This window comes from Protopterus annectens, chromosome 2.part2 (assembly GCF_019279795.1).
Source record: "Protopterus annectens isolate FY-2018-M chromosome 2.part2, PAN1.0, whole genome shotgun sequence".
NCBI classification, from domain to species: Eukaryota; Metazoa; Chordata; order Ceratodontiformes; family Protopteridae; genus Protopterus; species Protopterus annectens.
This window is the reverse complement of record NC_056730.1, coordinates 14,977,986-14,991,286: the sequence shown is the minus strand read 5'-3', so window position 1 is coordinate 14,991,286 and position 13,301 is coordinate 14,977,986. Positions and strand designations below refer to the sequence as shown.

At 37.9% G+C, this 13,301-nt stretch overlaps 1 protein-coding gene across 1 annotated transcript in view; it reads left to right on the top strand.

Annotated features, from left to right (window-relative positions):
* AP3B1 (adaptor related protein complex 3 subunit beta 1) overlaps positions 1 to 13,301 on the top strand; it is a 2,578,902-nt gene that overhangs the window by 2,271,281 nt on the left and 294,320 nt on the right. Inside the window, exon 25 of the mRNA XM_044063704.1 lies at positions 5,988 to 6,085. Coding sequence (XP_043919639.1) covers positions 5,988 to 6,085 — 98 coding nt within the window. The remainder of the gene's footprint in view (positions 1 to 5,987; positions 6,086 to 13,301) is intronic.

The window sequence follows — 13,301 nt, the reverse complement described above, 5'->3', positions numbered from 1 at the left end:
ACATGCAGGTATGTGCGTGTGTGAATGGGTCTGCCTTCATTGAAGATTGGTCGTCGGCCTGGCACCTCGGCACCGTAAAAATCTACTGCCAATCATAAGCGGACCGGAGTTACGCTGTGGCTACCCCTAACTGGGAAAAGCCAAAAAACGTTACTTACAGCAACTTGGACATGAACATTGTGTTTTGTTTCTAATACCTATAGTAATGCATGCCTATCTCTGATATTGTTTTTACAAAGATGATCTTTTTAAGAGGGAGGACGTAGGTCAGAGAGTGTGTGTGTGTGTGTGTGTGTGTGTGTGTGTGTGTGTGTGTGTGTGTACGTACCTTTAAGAAGCTATCCAAGGGCTTGCACAAGTGTATAAATACTGAGCACGTGCAAGTCTGACTGCCATTTTGTAGTAAGCTGTTGAGATGTAATTATGTATGTATACAAGGTCTGTCTGTTAACCACCTTGTTTATATTTTATGATGCCGCTATCCATTGTGAAGTATTTCTATGTATTAAGGCATCTAAATGAAATACCCTGCCTGCTAGCCATCTGTGTTAGAGAGGGATGAGTGACACCACCTGAATTCCTTGGATTTCCAGGTACTGGTACAGGGATTTGTGAAATAGGTATTGCACTGGTGGAGAGATCAACTGTCTGTGAATCCAGGGCTGACTTTCTCTCTTCAGACCTCAGTCTAGTCGGCCCAAATGGATTCTTCATACTTTGTGTGAGAGCACTGTCCACGAGAGTTCAAGTACAAGTCTTGTTGTGTCCTCAGGGCATGCCACAACACACAAATAGAAATGTTAGCAGTAATTCATGTCTCAAAAGTTCTTCACCATTTATTGACTCCAAATCCTGTTCTAGTGGTCCCATACAATGCTACAATGATGTCATACGTGAACAAGCAAGGGGTACCAGATCATACCCTCTTTGCTGGTTGGCAGTGATGGCCTGGCAGCTGGCTCTTCCACAGTTTCTGCCTCTTTGGGCCTCCTACATTTGATCAGAGCAAAAGACAGGCAGGCAAACTAAGCAGATCCTGGACAGACCCACATGAGTGGAAGCTTCATGTGTAGGTTTTCCAGGAGTTGATCAAGATGTGGGGGACATCTCAAGTAGATCTGTTTGCCTCCTTTCAAAATAGAAAACTGAAAAAATTCTATTCAAGGTATTCTTCTAGCCATGCTTAGAAGACAGATGCTGTATCATTCTCATGGTTGAGAATGTTTCTTTTTGCATTTCCATCAAGGATTCCCAAGGTACTTCTCAAGTGTCCAGAAGAATTACCAAAGATCTTTGTGGTAACGTTTTTTGGCCCTTTTAATAGAGTTGGCCAAGGGCAATTAGCACAAGCTTCTTCACAGACTGGATCTGCCCACACAATGTCACAGGCAAGTTGTACTCCCCTTACTGGAGCAATTTCAACTGACAGTCTGGATGAGTTTGTTTTGATACTTTTTAGGCACTTGTTCCGTGAGGATGTACAGCGGGTGTTTAAGGAGGCAAGAAAACCTGCAACTAGAAAATCTTATGCTTACAAGTGGAAGAGGTTTCTAGGTAGTGCCTTGCCAGTGACAGAGATCCTGAAAGGGTTTTGAAATATTTGAGTGAGCTACTTAGAGAAAGTTTGTCATGTGCTTTTATCAAAGTCCATCTTGTGGACATCTCAGCTTATCTGCCAATAGATCCCCCTGTTTGTCTCTTTTTGTGGTGAATCTATTTATGAAAAGAGTGTTGCACATGAGACTCATTGAAAGCAAATTCATCTTCCCTGAGATCTCAACTTCATTCTTGAAAAATTTACTTTAACCCCTTTTGAACCTGCCTCTAGGGCTGATTTACAGTTCATTACATGGAAGACTGTTTTTACTTTTTACTCTGACATAAGCAAGGTGAGTTTGTGAGCTGCAGGCTCTCATGGTGGGCTAGCCCTGTTTGATTTTTCACACGTACAGGGTTGTGTTACGCAGTAATGCATCTTTCATGCCTAAAGTTGAAACAATCTCCCAGTTTTCTATCCTGATCCAAAAAACAAGGGAGAAAAGTTTCTACATATCTTTTGATGCACAGAAGAAAGCCTTTAAGAATGCTGAACAGCTGGTCAACCTGTCTGTAAGCATACCATTGCCCAATGGTTGTCTGCTACTGTTTTTGTTACTTCTACCATGGTATATCTCTTCCAGGCAAGGTTAAGGCTCACTTGACTAGGGCCTTATCCGCTTCGATAGCTTATTGGAAAGGGGTGGACTTTAGAAGCATTCTAGAGGCAGCAAACCTGGTCCTTATTTCATACCCTCACAAAGCACTAATAACTGGATTCCTTTTAAAGGCTGATAGCAAGTTTTTCTTGGACCATTCTGTAGGGGCTTCTGGATCCTTATCTTTCTATCTCCCAAATAGAGTAAGCTTTGGGAATTCTCCCAAAATGCCACTGAGGCAGTGGGAATGATGAACATAATGCACTTGTGCAAGTCCTACTTAACGTAACGGTTGATGTTTGAATTCCTGTCTACTTCGTTAACAGCATTCACCAGCCGTTCCTCAGATAGTGCATAGTTGAGGTGGGTGGGTTCAACCTCTTTGATTTGTTTGGTTTTGGATTTGGTTTTTATTTAGTATTGTGATCAGCTGCATATTTACTCTTGCTGGATGGTTTCTGCTTCAGGTACTTTCCACTCCTTTATGGAAGTGAAACAGTATGAATGTTCAAGTCCTGTGACAGCTGAAGACTTCTGTCTCAGGATGTGTTCAGCCAATCAGCTCTCCTAGTAAGAGAAGGGGTTAGGGAGTCTGAGCTTTTGAAAGCTGGCCAGTACTGGGTTACCTTAGTAGATAATACAAAATGCCACTGAGGCTGTGAAGAATTCAAACAGCTACTGTCACAGGTTAAGTAGAACTTTCGCAACTGTAGGGTCAGAGTCTCCTGCTGATTACTTTGATACCAGAATGCAGCGATTGTTCTTCCATTAAGAAAGATAAAATGTAACATCCCTAAGCATTTCCACAGTTTCAAAATCAAATTTGCAAAACATAAACATTTACTGTACTTAATTTTGTCGTTGTACTGGCAGTATTGGTTTTAAAAATTCCCCTTCTAAATTATTTCCTACCTCTGTATAAATAAGGGATTGTCATGTACTATTACGGCACCCTTTCTTTCATTGTACTCAGACATATATTCGTTAGCGTTAAAGACACATCCTTCCATCTTGTAACAATCACTGATAAGCTCCTTTACTTTCCTTATTTAAGAATAAAATGCATAGCTGTTTTGTTACCTTTTTTCTAGCCTACCAGTGGGGAAACTCTGCCCTTACACTTTCAAGTTGTCATTATAGCAAACTTCTCTACTGTGAAATGTAATTCCTGCTAAGAATATCAGTCAGTCATTTAGTCCAAAGGTAATCAAACACTGCTGACTTTTTGTCACTTTTCCTTGTATATTTTAAGGGTCCATGTTTCAACATTCCCTTGTATTGACTGTTTTTATTCTGCTTCAACTGCTTTATTCCTTGATCCTCTACGTGTATGGTATGTTTTTGCCATCTTCATACAGGTGTATGCCTTCCCGTAATACTTGAAAACATGTTCCCCTGTCCCCTTCTTTTCCATTTACTTTTTTTCCTCTTTCTTCTAGGAATCAAGAATAGTTAATTCATTTTGCACCCGATTTCCAGCCTTCCTTTCTCCCCCTACATTATATTCTTTAGTAATTATCCCTATTCCAGTTACCTGTGCTTTACTTAATTCCTCTTTTTGTTTTCCCATTTATGTATTACTTTTGCTTTTCTTGCACGTTTACCTTTAAGCCTTTGTTCATTTTTGTAATGCTCCTGCTTATTACTATATCTTCATCTCATAATTGCTCACATTTTGTATTTTTATCTCTGTCTTTCATTACACTGTGTTTTGTAACCATGTGATATCTGCAGAAATTATATACAGTATGTTCAACTCATGAAAGTGACTCTTTCCCAGAGAAATACATTTTATCTCCCAAGTACAGTTCTTGACTTGTATGTCCATTTTTTCTCTCTGCTTTCACTTCACTTTAGTAAATATTACATGTAAATTATTTTCACTTTCCTAACATTTAAGGCAGGCTTTTCCCTGTACATTATAAAGCAAATTCCCCCATCATTACCTATATAAAAATAATCAGCAAATGGTGTTCTTCCTTTCTTAAGCCACACGTTTACATTTAACAAGTAACCTCATTTCAGAACAAAAAAATAATTAAACACAGGCGATGCCACAGTTAAAATTGCATTGGCCATTAAACCAAAGCACATTGTTAACTTCCACTGTTTCATTCCTAAACAGCCCTGTCATTTCTGCAAAAGATGCTGCAAAAGTAACACCAGAAAACAAAGTACAAATTCTTATGTTTTTTCTTGTTTTCATATTTCTTCCACAGCAGTCCTAAGCAGTTTGAAATATTAAAAACATTAGGTACATTCAATAATTGCATCCATATATGACTTTTTAGAGAGGCCTTTTATGTACCTAACTGTATCACTTTCGCATCAGTTAGCTTTTGTAGCGTTTCTGCCAGCGTTACTCAAGTCCACCTCCTTCACTAAGTCCACTGCAGCCTTATGCTTTAAATGTTGCACCCTGGATTTTGAATAAAAAGCTCTAATTAGATTAGTGCTTTTGTCCGATCTTCGATTGTATAATAATAAAATTCACAAGAAAATTCACAAGAAAATGCTGTGTATTTCAGCATGTGTATATGAATATAAGTAATGTAGTGTGTGTGTGTGTGTGTGTGTGTGTGTGTATATATATAAAATATATATCTATATATGCACACACACCCACACACACACACATATATATATATATATATATATATATATATATATATATATATATATACTCACACACACATATATATATATATATATACTCACACACATGTGTGTGTGTGTATTTGTTTACCTGGGCAGTGCACTGGGCAGGCTCAGCCCTGGTGAAATACAGAACATTTCACAAACAGAAAATACAGAAATGTGAGCAATAACAGAGGAGTTCAGACTAATTACATAGAAATGACTGTGTATATACATTCTAGTGAAAAAGCACAGTGTAATGTATAATACATACATTAGTTTACCAAGTGGGTCACTCTTCAGTGAATCTTCAGAGAGGAGGATGGAATTGGAAAGGAGATGGGTTGGGTGATATGTTCTATGTTGAAGCAGGAACATTTGGCTTGAAGGAAGAAGTGCTTTTTGAGCTCCATTCTGAACATGGAATGAAGCGTTAATTTCATTAATGTTGATGGGGAGAGTTTGCCAAAGTGTAGGCACCTGAGAAGAGAGAGTATGTGCAGTGCTGTGGAGTTTGGTTTTCATAAGTTTTTAAGTAGCTACCCACCCCCAGCTTATTTTACAAATTACCACATGGTCAGAGACATTGTGTGTATGAGGTAGGTTGCAGTCCCAAGTGAGCAACTTTTATTGGTAGTCAGAATTCAGGATGTCTGCGGTTGAGGTTTTGTGTTTTATACACTGAATTAGGTATTCTTATTCTATTCAACTATATTTACTTTCCTTACTTTATTTCTGATTTTTTTTTTGTAACATAGTCATGCCTTTCTCCCCTACCCTGATAATTTGTTTATAATTTTTGTCTTTTGACATGTACATATACAATATTGACATAATATTGATCAAAGCATATTGCTATCCTTCAAAAATATGCATTTACTGACACATTAGGGGCTTATTTTTTTCCACAAGCTTAGCAGTGTTCTGCTTTGCTCTTATGTATGTAGACTCCTACCGTGTTGCATAGCTTTTAATTATACAACTGTGTTCCTTGTGACCTCCATAGAGTATACTGGTAGGTAAGTAACTTTGATATTTAATTCTAATGATTTTAGCATCTAATGATGAGCAAAAGAAAAGTAATACAGTGTTATATCCATATCTTCAGGTACTATGAATTTTTATTTCTTTTTTTCTCTCTCTCTCTCTCCTTAGTACAAAGAATGACCAGTTCAGTGTTAACATTCAGCCCCCTGTTGGAGAATTGCTTCTGCCAGTTACCATGTCTGAGAGTGACTTCTTGAAGGAACAAGGTAACATATCATCAGACAAAATGTAATGTTAAAAAATTTATAGTTTTTTCATCTCTTTGCAAGAGGCCTAATCACAATCTGTTGTGGTCCCCACACAAATCATTGCCTGTATTTTGAATGATCTCTACCAAACCTGAGTGGGTGACACTTTACTTTGTCATGGTCCCCACACAAGTCATTGCCTGTATTTTGAATGGTCTGTACCAAAACCGAGTGACACTGTACTGTGTCATGGGGACCGACACAAAATCATTGCCTGTATTTTGAATGATCTCTACCAAACCTGAGTGGGTGACACTGTACTCTGTCAGGGGTATATGCAGCCTCCTCTTGGTGATGGTTTCTCTTACTCTTGACTGAACTTCAGTCAGCTGTGAAGAAACTTGTGTAACTTCACTTGTTAACCTCGTGCACCTTCGCAGTAATGAAGGTTTTAGTTTCCATTTTCTCATAGACACGTGTAAAATATATGTGCTTTTGACAGATGTTAATCTTTAAAACTTAATTCAAGTATTTTTCTAACAAATTTGAAGTAAATGGAATTAGCTGTCTCTCCAAATCATTTATTGATGTGAATCAGAACTGAAAATAAAAAAAAAAAATGAAATGTTGTTTTCAAAAGCCAACTACATCAGTGCAAACTTACAGTCCCATGGCTATGAAATTGAAATGCCAAACACATGCAGTTGTGCAAGTGAGCATACACCCATGCAACCAAATGCACAGAGTGCATAGCGAAACAAATAGTTTGGGGCAGCTCATATAATACTTAGAGAATTCACTGTCACAGTGATTTTACTTTTTATTTTGTAAGTTTCTTTTTCTGATAGAATGTCAACCATTTGGTAAGCATGCATACTGTGGTCCTAGAAGAATCACTGTGGGAAGGCAATGTTTCTGTAACCAAAAATTTAGAAGGTTGTGCAGTGTTTAGCGCTGGCAACAAGTTGTAGGCAGACAGGGTAACTGGCCAGGTAGCAGTGTTGTATGTATGTTTGTATGTATGTTAATATCATATATTGTGTGTGTGTTTATATATAAATAAGCGCAGTGCATGATGCATTTGTGCATGTATGTATAGACATGTTTATAGATATATATACAGAGACACCTATGTGAATGTGTGTATGAATGTGTATATATGTACAATATGTGTGTGTATATGTGTGTGTATATATATATATATATATATATATATCGAGAGAGAAAGAGAGAGACGGGGGGGGGGGGGGTTCAGGTAAAAAATGGAAGTGTGTTTCGTTTCCACGTTAAGTATTTAGTGATATTGAATTTTGTGTAGCATCTTAAGTTGAAACATTAACTGTCGTGAAAAGTCTGAATGTTGGACCCGTTGACAGAGTTTTTAAATGAAACTAAAAACTACTCACTTATCACAGTTTCAGTGAAGCTTTACTTTTTTATTCCTTTCTTCTCGGAGATCAAATTTGCTTGTCATGCATTTGTAAGATTTGACTGCAGGTATTTATTGCAGTCTAACTCTGCATTCTGTGTAAACAATGCTGAATGACATTGCCTTGCTGTGTAGTAGGTTGTATTCATTGTCTTTATCTAGCTATGGAAGGTTTCTAATCAGTTTATACCTTTCTTGCTGTTTTTATTCATTGCTGGCTAAAGCCTGCCTTGCTGCTTTACAGATGCTCTGCAAGCCAAGGTGAGTGACTGACAGGGTCTTTGACAGAGTTAGTTAATAAATTGTTTTAATTTGATGCTGGCTGTTGGAGAAGGGGTAGGTTTTCATTTGTTGTTCATTTTTCTTTCTGTCTTGATGTTATGATCAAGTTTGTTTGCTTTGCTGAGAAAGACAAGCACTTTCCTGACTGACCATACGGAACCGTAAGCACACAGGAGGGATGCTCTTTGAGAATTGCTGTGGGCCTCCGTGGAGCTGTTGCCAAAATTCCTTTTTCTTCTGCCATTTTCAGTCTATGGTTGTTGATTATATGTCTGAATAAATGTGGCAGCTGTTTGCAGTGTTTAATAGAGCAGAAAGGCTACTCTGAATGAAGTTATTTGAAAAATTTGTTTATATGAAATATTTGTAAATCTGTGAAGGTCTCTTGGCACTTCTGAACTGCAGTGTTCTGTCTTCCAGCTTTGGTAAGAAACTTAATGCTGGCAGTTAGAGTTATGGCACCCACGAAGTGCTCCATAACCATGATTCCCAAACTTGATTATCCTCTGCATCAGAATTTATACTATTTACTTAGCAGTGCTCAGATTGCAGTTGTTTGTTACACTATTGCAGTAATATTCTAGAAAAGAAGCATGCATGGCCCTTAGTTTAGGTTCACATAAAATAAATGTAAGTTTTCTGAAAGGCTGAGAGTTAAGGGTAGCAAACCTAGCTGTATTTTAGCTTATTATTAAGGGCAAAGTCTGAATTAACTTTTCCAACCAAATGTCCATGCTTTCTTAAAAAGAAGAACACATAATTTCCAGATTTTCCGTAGAGATGAAAACATGTTCCGAGTCTCTTCATATATGTACAGAATGTAATCAGTCCTGACAGTGACACATTAACCTGTTCGACTGATTAGCTGCTTTAATCATAAATGTTTTCCTTCAAAGCCACACTTAACAAAGTTTGCAACTGCATCTCTCTTTATTTTGAAAGCCAAACTGCATAATTTGCATTTACGCTGGACTAAAGAATTTGAGCCAATACATTCTCATTACCACTGAATGCTGGCACAGTAGTAATATTGCCAAATCCCTGTTAAGTAGATGCAAGACAAATTGCTGTCCTTATGAAAGAAGGTGGAAAATGCATTTTGCTTACAAAAATGGCATAATTTGAAACCTAATTTTAATGACCTACTTTAGGTAGGATTGCTGATGATTTTTTTAAACAAGAAAAAAATTCTTATTTTAGCTGTTAAAAAAACTCTGACTGGAAAGGAACACGTCCTGACAGTTGTTTGTGAGGTGTTTTAAAACCCTGAATGTACTGTTTATTTATTACCATAAATATATACATTTTTTTACATTTTGATTTATGCATCCAGCTTATGCATTACAAGATAGCAAGATGTTAATTCTTTAAATGACTAGACATTTACCATCTTCTAGCCTTTAAATACCTTAAGCAATCACATTCGATGCCCCTTAATTAAAGAACACTTTTTTTCTTTCCAGGTTCTTTTCCACCTCAGCAATCGAGACAATACATTTGCTTACCAGGCTGCTCTCCTAAGTGTTCTTTTGCATGTAAATTAATCTTGATTCAGTTTACACTGTCATGCTGAGTGGTACAAATTGCCTATAACAATAAAACAGCACAGGTTTTTTTTGGTTAAAAAAAAGGAAAAAAAGGCAGATTGAATGTGTGCATTACTTGATAGGATGTTACTTTGCTTTATGCCAATACATTAGCTGAAGATAATGAATCTTCTGTTCTGAAAAGCATGGTATAGTTGATTTTTAATTTTACTTCAATGGAGCAGTGCCCTGTCTTTTACAGAATAAGTTAGACAAACCATTAATGACAAGAGCGTTAAGGTTAAATATGAAGCAATGCATTCACTTGCCTGAGTGCTATCCATCTTTCCATTTACAAGAGCTTGACAAAAGTACTGTCTTTGTGCAACATTTCCTTTAATTACATGCTGAGGGAAACAGGCTTTTAACATAAACATAGTTGCATTCATTTATTCAGCAGTTGCTCTTCAATAGAGCTTAATGGAGAAGGTTTAAATCCTAAGTGAGTACACACATCTCTTAACTGTTACGTCAGTCCCAGTGCTTCTGGTTAAAAGCCGTTTTAGAATGCTTGTGCCATATTTTAGAGCTTTTGTCTAATGTACTAGTCATAGAGTAGTATACAGAATGTACTGTTCCAGCTTCTGATAACATTAAAGAAACCTTTACCTTTGCAGTCTGACTTTTTTTTTAAACCTAGCCATCTCAGAGTAAATACATATATTTTTGGTCCAAATGCATGATAAAAGTATTAGCTTGGCTGGTGTTTAGTAAAAGCTCAAACTTGTGATCTGTAGACACCCCCAAACCCATCACAGAGCTGATTTTCACTGTATTTTCAAAGTAAAAGCACCTCATACATGGACAACAGGCAGTTTACATGACTTGCCTAATAATTAGCAGCAAATGAACTTGTTTAACTTAAGCCTAGCAGTAGGGTGCGTCCCCGAGGTACAGAAACTGGATATTGTAATATATGGTTATTTTTAAATTTCTTTGTGAAGCTTTTTTCCCTGGGTCTCCATTGAAAATGGGTCCTTGGCCCAGACAGACCTTCGTGGTAAACAAATGTAAAATAAAATAAATCATACCCTTTCAATAAGGAGGGCCCTATTACAGACCCAGGAACTAGAGATCTGTTTGACTAACTGGCTTAATGTTTAAGGCCATGTAATGTGTTCTCTGACTTTATAAAACTCAATATTCAAAATCTCCTGCAAATAAACTAATAATGGTTCGGCTTTTTCAAAGGTAGTTCAGATCTACTTAATTTAAACATTTTTGGGCCACTGTGGTGCAGCAGTTAGCGTTGTTGCCTCACAGCAAGAGGTTCTCCCATTCGATTCTCGGCTAGAGCGCCTTCTGTGTGGAGTCTGCATGTCCTCCTCTCGGTCGTATGACATTTAAAGACATGCAGGTAGGTGCGTGCGTGAATGGGTGTGCCTTCTTTGAAGGCTGGGCGTCGGGCTGGCAACTCTGCAACGTAAAATCCACTGTCAATCTTAACCGGGAAAAACCGAAAGACAAAAAAAAATTTCTAAAAGTTATACAGTGGATAAGGGATCAGTCTGTCCATACAGCACATCTGAATATGTCCAAGGCCTTTGACCCTGTACCCCCACTGACATTAAGACCTCAAAGTAGGCCCTTACATGGTTAGATGGATTTTGCAAATTGGCTGAAAGAACCCACATAATTAAGATTTTAGTTACTACTTCAGAAACTGTCAAAGTACCCCATGGCTCTGTGTTGGGACCTTCTTTTTTTGGCAGATACTTTTCTGACCTCCATACTGTAAACCCATATCTTTGGCTCACCAAATTTGCTGATGACTGTAAGCTGGGTTTTATCATTCACTCCTCACCAGGTGTAAAATTGTTACAGTAAGAACTAAAGCAAACTAAAGGGCTTAAACTGAATGCAAAAAAAGTACGGTGTTGCCCCATTTGGTAAACACTTCTCATGTACAGGTTGCAATGTAGTCAGTAACCACTCCAAATGATCATAGTTCTCTAGGACCTTGGCACCTAAGCTGACAAACTTCCCCTCTGTCAACCACCGTGTAGCAACAGTAGTTGGGAAATCCATCTATCTAGCCCATCTGGTTTCTAAAGGCATTTCATCCCGGTCAAAAGACCATCATCCCTCCGCACCAATTATAGAGGACAGTGCGCCTTTTGGAATGTACCTAATCATATGTATTCTGCAGCTGAAAAGGCAGCAGACATTCCTAAGTAAAAAGAATATTTTTATACAAGCCCTTAGCTTCCAAGACAAGGGTGAAGTCCTTTCTCTATACACTCTTTCTGTCTTACAGGCTTGTACAATATAATCTGTATCTTGTATCCTTCTTTTAACAGCAGAGTCTGATGCTCATGATATTAATCACTGCTGCATTACCTAGGCTATATAGGATAGGTTATAGCCTGCCAAGGATATAGCAGCCAGCCATATTCCAAAGCTTGCCTGCACCTTCCATGCACCCAAACCATCAGTTATCTTGAGCTGAGCCAGCCACAAAAAGTATTTGAGTGCTTTTTACAATGTTTTTATTGGGAAAAGTGACTTTATAATTTTACATGCTTGTGTTGCTTAGTTTCCTGTGGAAAGAGGCACCATTTTTTGGCTTGACTTGGAACAAACTACCATTCCCATGGTCTGTCCTCCTTCCAACCACAAAAAAAAGTTAACAAAACAGTCTTCCACTACAACAGGCTCAAAAGACAAGAATAACACTGAAACCACTAAAACGAGAAAAGCATGTCCAAGGCAAAAGAACGAAGCTGCAAACGTATACTGTTGAAGTCAATGATTGTCCTTGGCAAGTTCATATTCAGCTTAGGGGCAAAGGGTATACCCTTTAGCCAGCAACTCCACCAGTTCTGGTGATACACAGGCAGAGGAATAATTAAAGATTCTAAAGTCCCCTGTTGCATTTGTTATTATGTCCAAGTTGCTTAAATTAAGTTCTAACGTTTCCGTTTGTAGAACATCTGTTTGTTCTTCCTTGTCTGTTTTTTGTTGTTCTGCTTGGGGACAGCTCCTAACTGAATGGGGTCGTGAAAATTTGATTGATTCTGGCGATTTGACATAGCATCAGAGTTTACATTATAGCCTTGATTTCTGATTCTGTCACTTCTTCTGATCGCATTATTTTCTGGGCTCTCCTCAGGTTTAGGGGTCAGTTCAGCATCCATCAGTGTATTGTCCTCATTAGTGGCCCATTCATTAGGCTGATGATTCCTATTAGATGACCATGTTTGTGAAGCTGGTGGCGCTGGGTAAGCAGTACCAGCGTCATAGGCTAACCTGTCACGCTGAAGTTTTTTTAACTTTTGTAGCCTTCAGTTTAATTAAATATTTATCAATACTGGTGAAAATCCTGGTATAATCAAATTTATACCTAGCAAATGCTAAGTCAGTTTTGATTTCATTATCCAAGGCTGTAACTTTTGAAAGAATTGCATCTACCAATAGAATTTAGTGTTTTACCATTAATTCTATACCCTGTTTATCAAATAAATGAATTAAGTCTAAATGGAAAGGTGAATTACCTTCAAGTCCAGTAGGGTATTGGACCTTACTTAATCTCTTCGGGACCATGCGCTGCTTGATGCAATTCTTTCTTTTGTAGGAAAAAGTGTATGCTGCTGCAACTTTTATTCTGACTAATTGTGAAAGAATGAGGAATGTTTTATCTGCAGTTGCTTCCTGTGAGGAACAATTTGTTTTGTGTGATTTTGTTTCTTCTATGTCTTAGGTCACTACTCATTGTTTAAAGTGTGCTTATGACTGTAGACACCACATCCAGGGCTGTTGCCACTGCTACTTTATTGAGGAGGTTTGCCTGGTTGCATTTTCAGAACCTCCCAGAGGATGTAAGAATGAAATTTTAAATTTACCTGTGGATAGAGATTTAGTTTTTGGTCCCTGTGCTGCACTGGTTATTAAAAATGTGATGAGAAGGGTAAGGAATCTCTCAGATGTTTTAGCCCTT